Source organism: Phaenicophaeus curvirostris, chromosome 10 (assembly GCF_032191515.1).
Source record: "Phaenicophaeus curvirostris isolate KB17595 chromosome 10, BPBGC_Pcur_1.0, whole genome shotgun sequence".
Taxonomy (NCBI): Eukaryota; Metazoa; Chordata; class Aves; order Cuculiformes; family Cuculidae; genus Phaenicophaeus; species Phaenicophaeus curvirostris.
Genome location: NC_091401.1, coordinates 27,555,573 through 27,570,921, shown reverse-complemented (window position 1 = coordinate 27,570,921; position 15,349 = coordinate 27,555,573). Strand labels below are relative to the sequence as shown.

The 15,349-nt window shown below is 45.6% G+C and overlaps 1 protein-coding gene across 1 annotated transcript; it reads left to right on the top strand.

The window, feature by feature from the left end:
* The first annotated feature begins 596 nt into the window (after positions 1-596).
* On the top strand, positions 597-3,172 carry LOC138724837 (G-protein coupled receptor 35-like). Its single transcript, XM_069865161.1, has 2 exons — positions 597-627; positions 2,008-3,172. Exon 2 carries the CDS (start codon positions 2,034-2,036, stop codon positions 2,967-2,969), a length of 936 nt encoding a protein of 311 aa, XP_069721262.1. The 5' UTR covers positions 597-627; positions 2,008-2,033; the 3' UTR covers positions 2,970-3,172.
* Positions 3,173-15,349: the final 12,177 nt, after the last annotated feature.

The window sequence follows — 15,349 nt, the reverse complement described above, 5'->3', positions numbered from 1 at the left end:
TAGTTATAACTATCAAGAAACTGTCTGCAAATCACAGCCCTCACCTCTCCAGCAGCTCTGAATGAAACTGGGGGCCTGCTGGGGCTGCTCTGTCCTGGGTTTCAGCAGGGGCAGTCCCTCTGCTCTGGCCCCAGCAGGAGAGGCAGTTTAGAAGGGGGAGAGACAACCTCAGGATCCTCCAGGGCAATGAGTCCCCTTCAAGCAATGCGCACATCCTGTTGGGCAAGGAGGGTCCATGGGCCCCAGTGAGACATCAGGCACTGGAAAAATAAATCAAAGAAATAAACCAGAGCCATTGCATTGCCAGAGGAACTACAGCAGGGCTGCATGGTGAATGAGTGTTTCACCTGACTGCAGCGTCATTGAGGCTCCTCAGCCAACAGGGGGTGGTATGAGCCATGTCAGTGGTGACAGAGGATGCTCTGCCCCTGAGAAACGCTTTAAGAAGGGGCAAAGGTATTTCTTCCAACAGTTTGTTAGTGCAACAGCCACCAGCAAATGGTCATCGCAGGATACCTCGCTGGTCACATGCCAGGAGCTGCTCTAGGAGGCATCGTCTTGTCTGCACACCACACCACAGCTGGTCTTGGGGAACATTCACTCTCTCCAAGGACGGTGAGTGAGCAGGTAATTCCTCCTACCTATTTGCTGATCCAGTTGCTGATCCATTTGCTCTGCAAGGCACTGCCTTTCTCCTGCCATGGTGGGACCCAACAATGATCATGGAGGAACTGAGACAGGGCTGGAGCTTGTGTATTTTCATAGGCTCATTTTGATACTGGCCAAATGAGGCATGTTTTGGATGCTTAAAGGTTGTCTCAGTCTTTGCTAGAACTCCCTGTTGCCTCATGATCTACCTTTATTTCTTCTGGGGTCATAACTCATTTGTTGTGTCCAAAGCACAGAGCTGCTGCACTTAACAGCTGTAGCACATTCCCTCACTTCTGAAGAGGTCTCCTGGCATGAATTCTCAGCAGCACAATTTTCAAAGCTAGATGAGAGCTGCAGCTGCACATAGATGCTGCAGCACTACCCTATGGTTTGCTCACTCGGGATGCTTTCAAATTCCAGGAACCTGCACCCATGGAGCCACGTTCCTTTTGCTGGGAAAATTCGAAGACATCACAGATCTCCCGGGTCTTTCCTGTCCATGCGCAGTTGCACCTAGAATATACTTCCATATTAACTCCTGCAAACCAGGGGTGGAAACAACGATATTGCCTTTAGATCCAGGGTGATACAAGCACCCACTAGACCAGACACAGCTGGTCTCTCTGTTTCACATGGCTGCTGATCATTTTTCTTGCCATTACATTAGCTTGAGGTTTTTGTCTTGAAATGTCGCAGATTGCTCTAATACTTCTGAGACGAAGACCGATTTTTGCAGTCCTTGAAAGGCAGCATGTAGCCAGCAGTACTAGCTTCTTGCTGCAGATCACTACGTGGTACAACTGAGCATAGGATTCAATGGCAGCCAAAACTAATGAGACATGCTAACAATTGCTCTTAGCACTAATGCGAAGACAGCTCAGGACTGAAGGAAAGGACAGCTATCCTTTTGCAGCACATCTACCAGAGCTGTGAGGATGCTGGCTGGCTTCTCCTGAGCATCACTGTAAGGGAATGATGAGACCTGAGTTCAGGCATCCCCTTTCCATGATTAGATGGTTATAACAGCTCATACAATTCCTACCTGCAGGACATCTACTCTTGTCTGATCTGAGTCCAGCTCAAAACAGAGGCACATGCATTTTCCCCTGCTGCCCTCTGTGCACTGTTATTCCTGCATGGGACTCAGTGAGAACCTGCACTTTTCTCTCCTCCACAACTGATTAGACTTGTGTCCCTCTTCCACCCCTTCCCCACTCGGTACCCTACAGACAGCTCTGCTCTGCAGGGTCATCTCCATTGTCTGTTTTTCACTGCTGGTAAAGCTCTGAACTATCTGAATTAATCACCGATTCAATCAAGAGTTGAGTTTCTAAAAGGTTTCATCTGCTTTTGCAGGAACTGTGCCTCTTAATACACCCAAAATGAACCTCAGCAGCTGCAGTATCACAGCCTATGAAAGCTTTCCACTTGTCCAGCTGTGTGTTTTCATCCCAGTTTTGCTTTTGGGCATTTTGCTGAATGTGCTGGCACTGTGGGTGTTCTGCTGCAAACTCAGCAAATGGACAGAAACCAGAGTATACATGGTCAACTTGGCAGTGGCTGACTGCTTGCTGCTCTTTACTTTGCCTTTTAAAACCTTATCCCAGTTCCGTCACCTAAAGGTAGATACATGGTGCCTGGCTCTGGAAAGTGGCTATTTCATAAACCGCTTAATGAGCATTGGCATCATCACTGTCGTAGCAGCTGATAGGTACCTTGCAATCAAGTACCCTTTGAAAGCCAAGGTGTTGAGGTCACCACTGAAGGCAGCTTTTGCCTCTGGATTTCTTTGGATAGTCATCATCTGTATGATGTCCATCATAAAAAAGTTAGAGGACCGAGGACAAGATGAACTTTGCTTTGAAAAATCTTCCATTAAGCCCTCCGTGATCACACTGTGTGCTATTATTGTAGGGTTTTTCATACCACTGATCATCTTGAGTTATTGCTCTATACAAGTCATTGCAGAACTCATGAGAAAGAAGAACGAAAACTGTCACAAGGAAAAGTTAATCAGGAAGGCGGTCTACATTGTGTCTGCAAACATGGCTGTGTTCATCATATGCTTTTTGCCTCTTTACCTTGGGCATCTCCTTCGCTTTATAATGGACTCCATCAGCTCAAGCTGCTCTGCAATACAGAGGATTAACAACTTTGTTCACCTTGCCTCGGTCCTAGCAAACACAAACTGCTGCCTGGATGCTATTTGTTACTACTTTGTGAACAAGGAATTTAAGGAAGCATATCCCAAGCTAACAAAGTCTAAATCTGAAGCCAGTGAAGAAGCTGAAATTAAGCTCCCATGCACAACACACTAGTGCAAAACATGTGCAGCACAGATTTTATACTTGCTGTGTTCAAGTTCAACTAGCAATCAGTAGCGGCTTTCACACTTTCTTTTTGTGTGAAAGGGACCAAGGGACTTTTTGCTAAAGGATTCAGCAACATGAAAATTAGCCCTGATTCAAGCAACCACAGCAGTCCAGATCCTGCTGTAATGATGTAGTTCGCCACTGTTAATTCTCCGTGTTACGCAAAGTTGAGTAAAATTATTGCTTTCCTCTGCAAAACCTGTCTTTCGTTTTCCCATAAAAGCCAAAACAAGTACAGCCAGCAGCAAAGGGGCTTTTTGTCCTTCCTCCGCACCTTGGATCAAGTTTAATGCACAGTCACTGTAGTAGACACAGGTTTACCCTGCTTTAGACAAGTTTACAGCATCGTTTATACTACACAACAGCTACAAGCAGGTCATCAATCACGGTACAAGGTTAGAAGAAGTTGCAATCGCTTGTACTGGGGAAAAACTTTACATCAAAAGCATGGAATCAAATGGTATTAAAGCTGCTACCCAAAGAGCTGGGGTGGGGGAAATAAGGACTGTATTAAGGGTCTACTCAACCTGATAATATAAAGAACTGTCTAAAGAAAGCAGCAGAAAGTTGTTTCAAAGTATCCAGTATAAATAAAGTCGAGCTACTGGCACAGAGTGTGCCTCTCAATGAGTTCAGTTGAAAAGGTGGGGGATAGGGTGGTACGGGCTCTGCTCTGCTGTCTGTCCCGGAAGAGACAGCTCATCTCCGTGGCTGTCCAGGTGAGGAAGGGTGTAGGGGCTGCAATGAAGACTAGGATTTTCAAAGGCAGTACAGTGCATGCCACCCTGAGATGCACTTACCCACAAACAGCTAAGGAGGTAAAACCGCTAACTAGTCCCTTTGTAATGATGCTCAGACAGCACTCGTGCCCAGCACACACCTCCACCCATGCTTCCTGACCTCAGGCTGGGCTTTCATTTGCCTGCATGTGCTGGGCTGAACCCTGCTGCCACCTCAGCAGCCACAGCCCCGTGTCCAGCTCAACCTCTGCATCTTCCACTCAACGCACAGGAGTAATGGAGGAGACCCTTGAAAGACAGATCCTGCTGCAGGCAACTGTTGAACAGAGCCCATCATCCGCCTGCTTAGCTAAACCTATGCCACTTGCACAGGACAGCAGAGAAGCTCTGACAGCTTCCCAAGGGGATGAAGGCTTCTCACCATGCTTGCCAGAGGTTCAGGCAAAAATGGGGAAATCTGCTCCATCATCACCAAAATCTGAGAGTAGGATCTGGCGTTCATTTACTGCACAATGTGTGGGAGGGGGTGGGAGGGTGGGGGTAAGAGAGGTTCTGATTGCAAAAAGACCTTTTAAGCAGGTTGGTTCTCCTCTCTTGTACAATATTTTCTTTAAAAAGATCAAAGCAGTAACAAATTATGCTCTGCATGCTGAGATGAGTGTGTCCCGCTCTGTGCAGCCTGGGGTGTGACACGGCTGTGACAGTGACTGCACGCTGCTCAGGCTGGCGCAGTGGGGCTCTCACTGTGCCTTGCCCTGCCCTGTGTGCTGATGGGTCTCCCATGTTGCTGCAGTCTCACCAACATGGGTGTGAGCTCTTCAGAGACAAAAGGTCTGCACAAAACAAACTGCTATTGTAGATACAGCAGGAAAAAAATAGTTCTCCAGTAACCACTAATTAAATGGGTGGAGGAGATACAAAGCTTCCTACGAACAAAGCATTTCTGAGCAGATTCTGTAAGCTGCCTCTCTTTAAGTAACACTCCTTCCTCTAGCAGCCATTTGCCCAGAAATACGTACCATGAACACTTGGCCAAAACCAGCGAAACTTCCTCATCACAGAAACCTCACCTCAAAACCTCTGTACAGCAGAGAGTCCTCAGGTGCTCACTGGGCTTTGGAGAGGAAGGGAGCTCTAGGGGAGTGTGGGGGAGGCAGTCAGGCTCTGCCAGTGCAGGATGGTGCTGAGCAGGGAACACAAGGATGGTCCTCACCGTCATAGCCAGCCTCCACAGCAACTCTGAGCAGGACCATGGCCACTCCTAATAACTGCCCAGGAGCTCCCAGTTAAGGAAGGCAAAGAGGCAGGAATGAATGTTCCACTCTCTGAAACGAGGTGCAATACACTATTCCTTTGACATAGGACCAAACCTCTGTTCTTCACCATTTGAGCAATGTTGATCTGAGTACAGGGCAGCCAGGCATTTGGATGTGCTGGGGCTGAAACACGTGGTGTAGGGACTAAGGGCATGATGAAGAAACCCTCTCAGGCTCCCCAGCTAGAATACTGGATTGTGCTTTTCTGTTTGCCCCCTTTTCTTCTTTTTTATTTTTCATCTAGAGCTTTTGGGCTGACTTAGTAGAAAAAGTATCCTCTAAATTCATAACTCACCTAGCCAAGTTCTGCCACACCATACAAAGAAAAGCAAAGAGATGTATTAAGCAGTGAGGAAGCATCAGCAATCTACAGTATATCCTGATATTTCCAGTGGGCATAGAAACCTCTGAGAGGTAAGCGGGAGCCAAGCACTTCCCAACAAGGTACTGATACTTCCACAACCACCTGGAAGGGAGACAGCCCCCCACCACACACAGAGACAGTGACTGTCCAGTTGGAGCATGTCTTGTGTGGCTTACCTTGACCTGTCTGCAAAAATCTGGCAATTTTATCACATCCACAAAGCTTTCAAATATGCACAACTCAGCCTTCTTAGCATAAAATAATGTCTTGCACACTTCCCAGATTTCTCTGGAGCCAGGACTGGCCGACACCAACCTCATGCTTTCTAAGTGATGAGGATATACGTGTGAGGAGGGTTGGAACCTACACCTCACAAACAGGCCAAGACATATATCTCATACCACACTATAACCGCATCCTGTCCTCTTCAAGCCACACTACTCTCCCAGCAGCTGTAGGACACAGGTGGGCATGAACATCTTGCACTGGCACCTCCTATCTGTATTAATTCTAATTCTATGACCTGCTGACAGAGCTGGACACAGCCCTTCACAAGCACTGAATGGACTTGTTAGAAAAACACAGACCTCTGGAAAGCATGAGTAGAGCTGCTGCAGCACACTGGAGGTGGCTTTACAGGCAGGACACACACACACACATTGAGCGTAGGAACACATCCAAAACTCCCTATAACTTTTATGCTGTTGCTCACACAGCTCTGGTAATGTCCTTCACCAGTTTTCTTGCCTGGGGCTTTCCATTTGCTATTGCTGTCACATTTGAACTGAACCCTGCTGCCAAGTACTGAACCAAGGCAGCTGACTGAGAAATGAGAGTTCAGCTGAATGTCAGGTGTGTGTGGGGGGAAAGTGTGAAAGCTGTCACCAAAAAACTGTGACATACTTCAAAGATGCTTTCATCAAAGACAGAAAGAAGGCACTTCTGGGGAAGTGAAAATCAGGGTGGTTCAACGTTAGCTTGAGACAGAAGCATTCTTATGTCTCAGCTTCTGAATGAAGTTGGTGTAATGGGATGAGTTGTACTGTGTTGGCACTGCTTGCACGAGCTGAGGACAGGGTCTGACACCATGCAATCCCTGTCCTCAAAGGTGCTAAAAGTCATCTGCAACCCCGGCCATCAGAAACACCATGAGCAATCTGCCAGCAGCCTTACTAACTTCAGAACTTCTCTGTCACTTCAGTCTGGTGGCATGTTTCTAGCAAGTTGAACTCCTTGTGCTTTTGCCTTCCAGCCCTTGGCTTTGATTTGGCAAAAATTTGGCACAGATATTTCAAGTCTGACATTTAGCAGCCTCAAAAATCGCAAGAGCAAGTCCCAGGGTCTCTTGCCATTGATGTGTGTCACACACTGCAGCCACTTGTTTAACATTTATCCAATGTTGCTCTATAAAAATAACTCTAGAAGTCCACTAAAATTCACATTGCACTGGCTACAGACTAAAGGACTGTTTTGTCTAATTGCTTCAGCAGAGAGACTTTCCATCATGTCTCTGCCACAGTCATGTCACATATCGGAAGGGCAGATCACCAGTATGCACACCCCACATGGGCTGCATAGCTGCTCCGCACTGCTGCTGCTCTTTCACAACCTGCTTAAGTTAATAAATTGACACCACTGCTTGTCACAAGGGTTATTCAATAATTTGTTCTAAGAAGAGACTCAGTGCCGGAAGGAAGAGGACGGCATAACTTACTGTGGTTTCACAGCACAGAGGCAGCAATGGACAGTCACTCGTGAGCCACCAACAGCAGGGTAGGGCAGGCAGAAGAAGGTCAGGAGTGACCTTGAGGCAGGATGGAAGAGACTCTTGTTTAAGCTGTAATTTAATGGTAAGTTAGATCTTTTACTGCTGCACTCCATCTTTCCTTGCTATATTCTGGTGAATGGAAGAATGCAGCTGATGTTCAATACCCTTCTACTCTCCCAATGGCAACTGAGTAGTTAGGAAGAATTAAACCCTTTATTTTATCAGGCTGTAGTATGCAGTCAGGCTGGTAGGAAGCAGAAATCCAGCACAACCCATGTTGTTTCAGTTCTTGCTGCAGCTGCAGTATTGTCTGTCCACAGCATCTGAGCCCACAGAAGGCTGGTTTTGCAGGGCCCTGGCACTACACTGCAAAGCTGGAAGCCCATCCTTGCTGTGGCAGGCTGGAAGCCCACTAGATACTTTCCCATGTTACTGCAACCTGTAGTTTAATAATCTCCTAAACCAGAGATTTCGTCTTTATGTAAAATGGCTTATCAAGGGTTTTTCTGCCTTTGATGAGCACATTTTTTATACCTGTACAATTATGTAAAAAATTGAAACTCTAACCACACCGCTGACTTCCAGTGTTCACAGCACAGGCAGTAGGTCCCTGTCAGAACTTGGTGCAGCATTGCACGAGGCAGAGTAAAAGGAGCCAGCTACGGCCAGCACCCACCAGATAAATCCTCAGCTGCATACTGCTCTGAATGGAGAACATCTGCACCCTCCCAGAGCTGCCAAAGCTGAAGCTCTGAAACTCCAAAAGTCTGTTGTATTACAGGACTGCACATAAAAGCATCAGATCGCTAGAGGGAAACCTGAGCTCTGTCTGCAACAAACTCTCCTGCACACCTGGGAGAGGAGGGGCAGAAGGTGGCCTCAGAAAGTGGGATGAGGTGTTTTGGTCCAGACTCCTGCTGGACTGCCCAAGAGAGAGTCCCTGGGAACTTTCACCTTTGCTTGGATGTCTACAAAGATGTTTAAAAACACACAGCAGTGTATCTAAGACATTTGGAAGAGAAAAATCTCCTCCTCCTTTAGCCAGTTTCTTTCTTCCCACGGGTGTTTATGCAGGCAGTCTGGAAAATCTCAGTTCACCTCAAAACCAAGGAAATGGGATGTGGGGTAAGAAGAAAACCCAAGCTGGGGTTAAATGAAACAGAGGAGAGGGGAAAGAAACGTGTGCCTGAGGTAAACCATCCATTAGTATCAGGTTTGATACTTTTCAATGCATTCAACTCCTCTAAAATACCTTTATATTCATGTTTTCAGTCTGCTCACTTCCATGGGTGATGAGATTGGATATATGGTCTAACCTCAACCAAGAAACATCATGTTTCAGTGGAATTCCCATCCTGCCTTAGAAGGCCAATCTAAAAAAACAACAGTTCTTACAGACATGTTTCTACCCCTGGTGATAAGCAAGAAGGAACTAAGTTCCCAGCTCCCCATCTCTCTCTGAGCCCTGCTTCTGCAGCACTCCAGCTCATGGGGCAATTGTCCTTTTGGAGACAGCATCCTGGAAGGATGCAGTCATTTCATCAGGGCAATACTTCTCCCATGATTTATCATTGCAACTGTCCACACACTTCCCCTTTGCTGGGGGAAGAAAGGAAAAATGATGTGTCTGGCTTCTGCAAAATCGTTGGTTTGTGGTGAAAAACATCCTGCACACAGAAAAAGAAACACTGAAGTAGTTTTAAGAAGAGCTGGCATATTGCTGCACCTCAAGGTGAGCTTCACCAAAATGGTACTTCCCTGTTATTGTCAGTCATATGGGCCATGCACACTATTAGAGACGTCAGGGATGCTGAAGTTGTTGGAGACAATTTCATGTTATAGATATTGGAGATATTGAAGACTTTGAAAGTAATAGTTAAACCTCGTTGCTCTCTGCAGCTGAAACCCCTTCAGCAAGCTGAAGCGAGGCATGCGCCCTCCGCTAGTGCTTGCACCAGCAGCAGTCCAGGCCAGAAGCAACAGCACTGGCTCCAGAGCGCTGGGGCCACCAGGTCTGGGTGCACTGAAATGCAAAAGCACCCAGCTACAAGCAACTTCACAGGATGAACCATTTGAGTCGGAGGCACGTCAAGTTCTTCGTACATGCCTGAAGTGATACCGATGGGGTTAACATCCACAATGCACATCACACCTGCTTCCAGTACATGGTCCATGCAGTTTAAAATTACCCCTGAATAAAAGAAGTCTGGATCTCTTTACGGGATTCTTTTCGATGTTAGATAGAGTAAATTGCGCACAACCAGGAGAATGGCCTAGTCTGCAATTAGCAGTAAGTCCCAGGTCTGTCTTCTACATGAACTGCATCTGAACGGTATTTCTACGCTTTTCTTTTACAGCATTAGTGATTCTGGCAGCAAGATAATATATCTTAAAACATTTAGACACTGTTTTCAAGCGATAAAATATAATATACAAACATCTGCCTTCTTTTGCCAGATAAAACTCCATGCAATGGATACTACCTTCTCTGATACAGAGTTAGCAATGAAACTTAGGATATTCTTCAGCCAACTTCCTGACATTGTAACGCAAATAAGATTCAAGCTCTCTTACCTCAGTTACCAGCTGATAACCCCAAAAGAATTGCCTCGGTGAAGTTCACTCTTGACCACAGATGGTGCGTGGCAAAGAAGCATCGGAAGAAAATTAAATTAATTCTCCTTTTTTCCTGCCTCTCTTCCCCAACATCCCCGCCCCCTTTTTTTTGTACTGTTTTCTTGCCAGGTATCCTTTTATAGACTGCAATGCTCTATGGGGGAATAGGGTTTAATAACCATGGACGCTGGCACTTGCACCCTTCATCCTGCTCCAAGCAGATTGGGGGGGTCCCTTAAGACAAACCTGGTTTGTAGCACAAAAGCAGAGGCAGTCTCTCTTGGAGAAAGCTAGCTCTCAGCATGTATTCAGGGCCTTTATCAGGCTCCTCAAAGGCCTCTATGCCCAGGACACTGCAGTGCATATGGCACAAGTCATCCCTGGAAGCAGCCACATTGCTGTCTGGCCTCAACACCTAATACAGGCCAACACACCCTTACTGGATGCAAAGTGATACAAGTGCATTTTTAAAGTGCAGACCATCCTGGCTACAGCAGACACAGACAGACAGATACGCTCGCACAGGCCACCCCTGCAGGCAGACTGGACCACTCTGGGCTTCTGATAACTGCTGGGTCTTTCAGAGGCTGCCTGTCAGCCCTGCCACAGGCTGCGTCCATAGAAATTCAGCAGTTGTCATCTCACGCTGATCTTTCAGTGACCTGGTAAAGCCACTTCCCAAAACTTCTGTCCCCTAAGATTTTTTTTTAAATCTTAGCTTTTCTCTTTGTTTAAAAAAGGTCTGCGTCTGATTGTGTGATAGTTTATGACTTCTACCATTAGTTAATTTGAGAGGGTTTTTTTGCCTGTTTGAGTTTTTTCACTTTCCTGCAAAGTGCTTTCTTGCTCCCTTTCATGTTGCGAGGCTTTTCTATACAGACTATTTATAGGAATGCACCTGTGCTAAAGTGAAGGAACCCTTTCAGCATTTCAAATAAGCCTGTAGCACTTGGCTGGAAGCGGAAAGCTAGAAGGTTATCATTGTAAGTGGCATGATCATACTCAAATGAAGTGCAGCTTTACTTCCAAAGCCATTCATTCATGCAGAGTTGTGTGTAAAGGCACTTGGCTGTGGCAGGCAGCCAGAACAAAGCCAACCATCTCAACTCAGCTACACTAACATTACACATGAGAAGTAAGTATCAAGCCACTGTTAGGCTGAAACATCACAACATCTCTGAACACAAAGGAGGATGAATTCTCAGTGAAACAAGCCAGAAAGCCTTTGCCCCTTTGGAGCTGGCTGGACTGGCAGCATGTTACAGCATCAGCATTTTGATTATAAACAATAATCATATGCTGATAGCAAGGACAGCTAATCTGCGTACAAAGAAGAAACACTCTACATCTGATTGAACCTACCTCCATTACTGTCCTCTTCAGATGCCAGATTCAAGGATGGTCAATTGTCTTCAGTGCAGAGACCCTGTTTGCACAGGACTAAATAAAGAAACTTGCTCAGTTGCCCTTTCCAAGTGGGAATGGACAAAGCTGTGTTTTCACAAAGTCTTTTTTTTTTCTGGTAGCATGAAACAGGACTCACCCTCTCTCAAAGGCTGGCTACCTTATAAAATAAAAAGGAGTTAGCCAGGACAGATTAGAAGAGATGAGAACAAAATAATACTCATAAAGTAAGTGTGCATGCAACCATCTTCTTTTCTATATGCATACAAACATATGAGAAGAGAGCACTCCACACAAAGAAGTCAAGTTCCACCTAGATGCCTCTTGTCCAACTTACAGACACAAACTGCCCCAAGGTGGCACTGCCGGGTAGGGTTTCCTGTAGCAGCACCGGCAGCCACTCAGAACTGTCTTTGAAGGAATTGCAGGCATCCCTATAGGCATTTCCTTAAACTTTCAGGGTTTTTTTCCTTTTCTTTTTATTTTTCTTGTTTCTTTTTTTTTTTCCTGTCTGACCAGGTCTCCCTGAGCATTTTCTATTTCTCAGCAGAACTCACTGCATCTCCACATTAAGTTACTAAAGTTGGGACTTTGGTGCCCTGGGATCTGTCAGGACAGATTATAGAAGCAGAGAGGGTGGCAGTAATTGTCATACCCTCAGATCTGTGTGCCAATATGAGGAGACAAGGGCTGGTGGATCTGTGCTGACAAGTGCACCCTGCCAGTGCTGTGACAGAGCAGTTCACGTTATAATCTGCAGAAACCTCAAGAAAACCACCAAGCTAAGCAAACACAAAAACCATGGGTATGCTAACTGCCAGGTGAGACAATACCAGTATGAGGAACAGTCCCCAACTCACTTTCAAATAGCTTTGTCCCTGGCATATACCATTCAGTTTGGCCATACCACAAAGGGCCACAGCTGGCCCCACTTCTCTGCAACCCCTTGAGACATCCTGTATCACAGGATGTATCTCAGATTGAGACACTGTTTTGAAAACAATAAAAAGGTAGTGGCAACGTGGCTGTAAGTAAGTTAAGATGGGAAAGATGTAAAGATATCATGCCCAGTAATGAAATAGGGCACATCTCGAATCCGGAAAGCGTTACTCTTAGCCCAAACTGTGACATTCATTTGACTCTAATCCATTGTAGTCGAGTGTGAAGGGCTTCCTGCCCACTTCCTGTGCTGGGGGAAGATGGATAAGGAAAGGTTAAAGGAAATGGAAAAAAGGCAATTTCCACATGAGTCAGCTCTTTTTCAGTCCAAGTCATTCAACAGAAATGGGTCTTTCAGAAAGTCATAGCACTGAGAATGCATAAACCCTGCAGATGAAGTAGCTCCTACCCCTTTGTGCAGGGCTGTCTATGTGAAAGTACAGGAATGACTGTACAAGGCACAAGCATGCACTGTGGTGGCTGATGCTTTCCTGCACTGGTGTCCCTCTGTGCCAGACTGCAGTAATGGTTGTTGACTTCTATCAGTCCAGATGGAAGATAGTGATGGTCCAGTCAGCAGTGCTCGGGTAAGATTATAAAGAAAACACAAAAGAAATAATTTTCATTATGATTTCACCACCAAATGCAATGCAAAGGCTGAAGAAAAAAATGTTTTTCTAAGAAAAAATAAATCTAAATGCACCACTTTGATGTCAGAGTATTATGTCATATCATATAGGAGGGTGAGCATGGCATGGTTCTGACCTGATAACTGCCTGCATCAGGAAAAAGAAAAACGTGCCTTAACCATCCACTGCCAACTGGCCTGGTGAGGCAAAGCAGAGAAATGACCTGATTCACTGCAATACAATGTGATAACCCATGGGAGCCTGCATGCTCAACAGGCCTGTCAAGGAGCTATGCCATCTTCATGATCAGAGCCCAGGTTTGTATCCACACTGATGCTAAATATTAGTTCCTTTTACAGGATGATTGTAACATTAGCTGGTGTTTTCCTTTGAAACCTTAGTTTTGTGCACACCTACTGTTTCCTTTGGCACTGTCCAGTGAGCACAGCATTTTCATTAAACAAAAGCTTTTGTCTGTTCTAAAAGACCAACATAGCAGCCTTGCATTTTTCCCTCTCCAGGAGGCTCCTCAAAAGACACAGTCTGTGTATGCCCCATGCAAACACCTGTATGAACTGCATGCATCTTAGTGGATGGCAACTGCCGTGGGCTGTGCTTCCCCAGAGCCAGCACTGTGATGCCAAGATATCCCAAACCCTCTTGCCTGACCAGCTGACACAATGGAGTGTGCTGAGGAATCTAGTGGACAAGATGTAAAGGCACATTCATCCAGGAAGCCCTGTGCGTATTCGTACACGGTTTCACTAAAGCTGAGCTGGCTGCTTGACTGGCTGCCCCTCCCTACAAATACCTGAGAAAAGTCATAGCCTATCTGTGTACCCACAACTAGAATTGCTTTTGGCCAAGCAGAATCTGCTTTGTCCCTCCCTTGGAGGAGCGGTGGACTGGCCATGAAACTTGTCCTCACTGGCACCTGGCTGGCACTGGCCATGTCTAATCAGCATTTGTGGCTCTGGAAGTCCAAATTGAACTATGGTGAATTAGATAACTTCAGCTCGGCAGTAGACTGCAGGCCTCAGAAGTTATGAGGGAGATGCCGTTCTGCATGCTTGATGTCCCGTTGGTGAATTTCTCAGACACAGCTGAAGATACTCTCTCCTTTAAAAGATGACTCCCACAGTTCTGCTCACTCAACCATACTAGCATGAGTCTGGCTGCTCAGTAGGCTGGCCACTCCCGTTCCTCTCAACATGCAGCCCTAAGAATCCTTTCTTAGATATAATCAGAAACAAATCTACACTCATAGCTGACCAGGTCCAAGAACAACTGCACTTTTTGCTCTGTCTTGTGCTGCTTTTAAAGGTCTTGCAGATGCTGAATGTGGCTGTTCCCCATAAACTACAGTAGTTGCCGGGTGTGCAGCCTCTTCCACTTGCTACAGAAAAGTGGTTACATGAGGAAAACACAACCCCCTTGCCATCCAAAGTTCCCAGCTGCACAATTAAGAGACTTCATTATAAACCAGGCTTTGATTACTTATAAAGGTGAAGACAACAGTACTGAGCAACCCAAGGAGTGCTAGTATGAGGTGAAAGGCCTCCGGATTAATGAAAACACTGTTTGTACTCCAACTCAAGTACAAAAAAGAGTTTCTATGTCACAAATGAAAATCAAGCTTGTTCTTTAATTTACCTGTTCTTTAGAGAGAAAGAGCATCAAGGTACAATTTCAGGTATATAATAGCATCATGGACTTTTTGTTCAGTTCTCCTGTCTAGGAGTGCGCTGCTGCTCAGCTGGAATTAGATGAAGCCTCCGGCATCTTCCCTCTTAAAAGAAGGAACCCAGCCCTTTTTGTGATAGCAAGCTGTGGTAGCCTGCTCAGAACAAGAAAACTTGTTAGCGTAACTCACTTTCACTATGCAATCTTTGAAACACTTCAACACACACACAAATATCAGGAACCAGTCACAGCCTGACATAGAAGACAACTTAGACTCAGGCCTGGGCTGATCAGCCTTCCCGCTGCATCCAGCACTCTTCACAAGGACAAAGACAGGCAGTTTTTCTCTCACCTCCTGGTTCTCTGCTGGGCAATGTCTTTTCCTGACTTTTTTGTTCTGGATGTGTAAGTCATGTTATCTGAGGTGATATTTTATACCTGCCTGGGAGAACAACAAGAGTGGCACAGAAACACACTGAACCCCAGCTTTGAGACTTGATTCATTTGCACTCGAGAGTTCTAATTCTAGATCTGAGACCTGACTTATTTCTTTCTGGCCATTAAGTACAAGCAGATACAAATTTCAGACATTTGTAAAAGCTGAACTGCAAAGCTGCTTTGGTATATTTTCAACTAAAAAAGAAGAACAGCAGAATTCATGACGCTGTAATGCAAATGAATGTGGGTTTTGCATTATTTGAGCATGTTTCCTCTGAAACAGATTTTGATTCCTTGAAAATGACAAGTGCTGCCTGCTGTTGACTGACTTAGTGAGATCAGTACTTATTTCACCCGGAGGATAAAAGATGGATAAAGCTCACCAACTTCTAAAATAAAATAAAATAAAAAACACCACCACCAAACCTC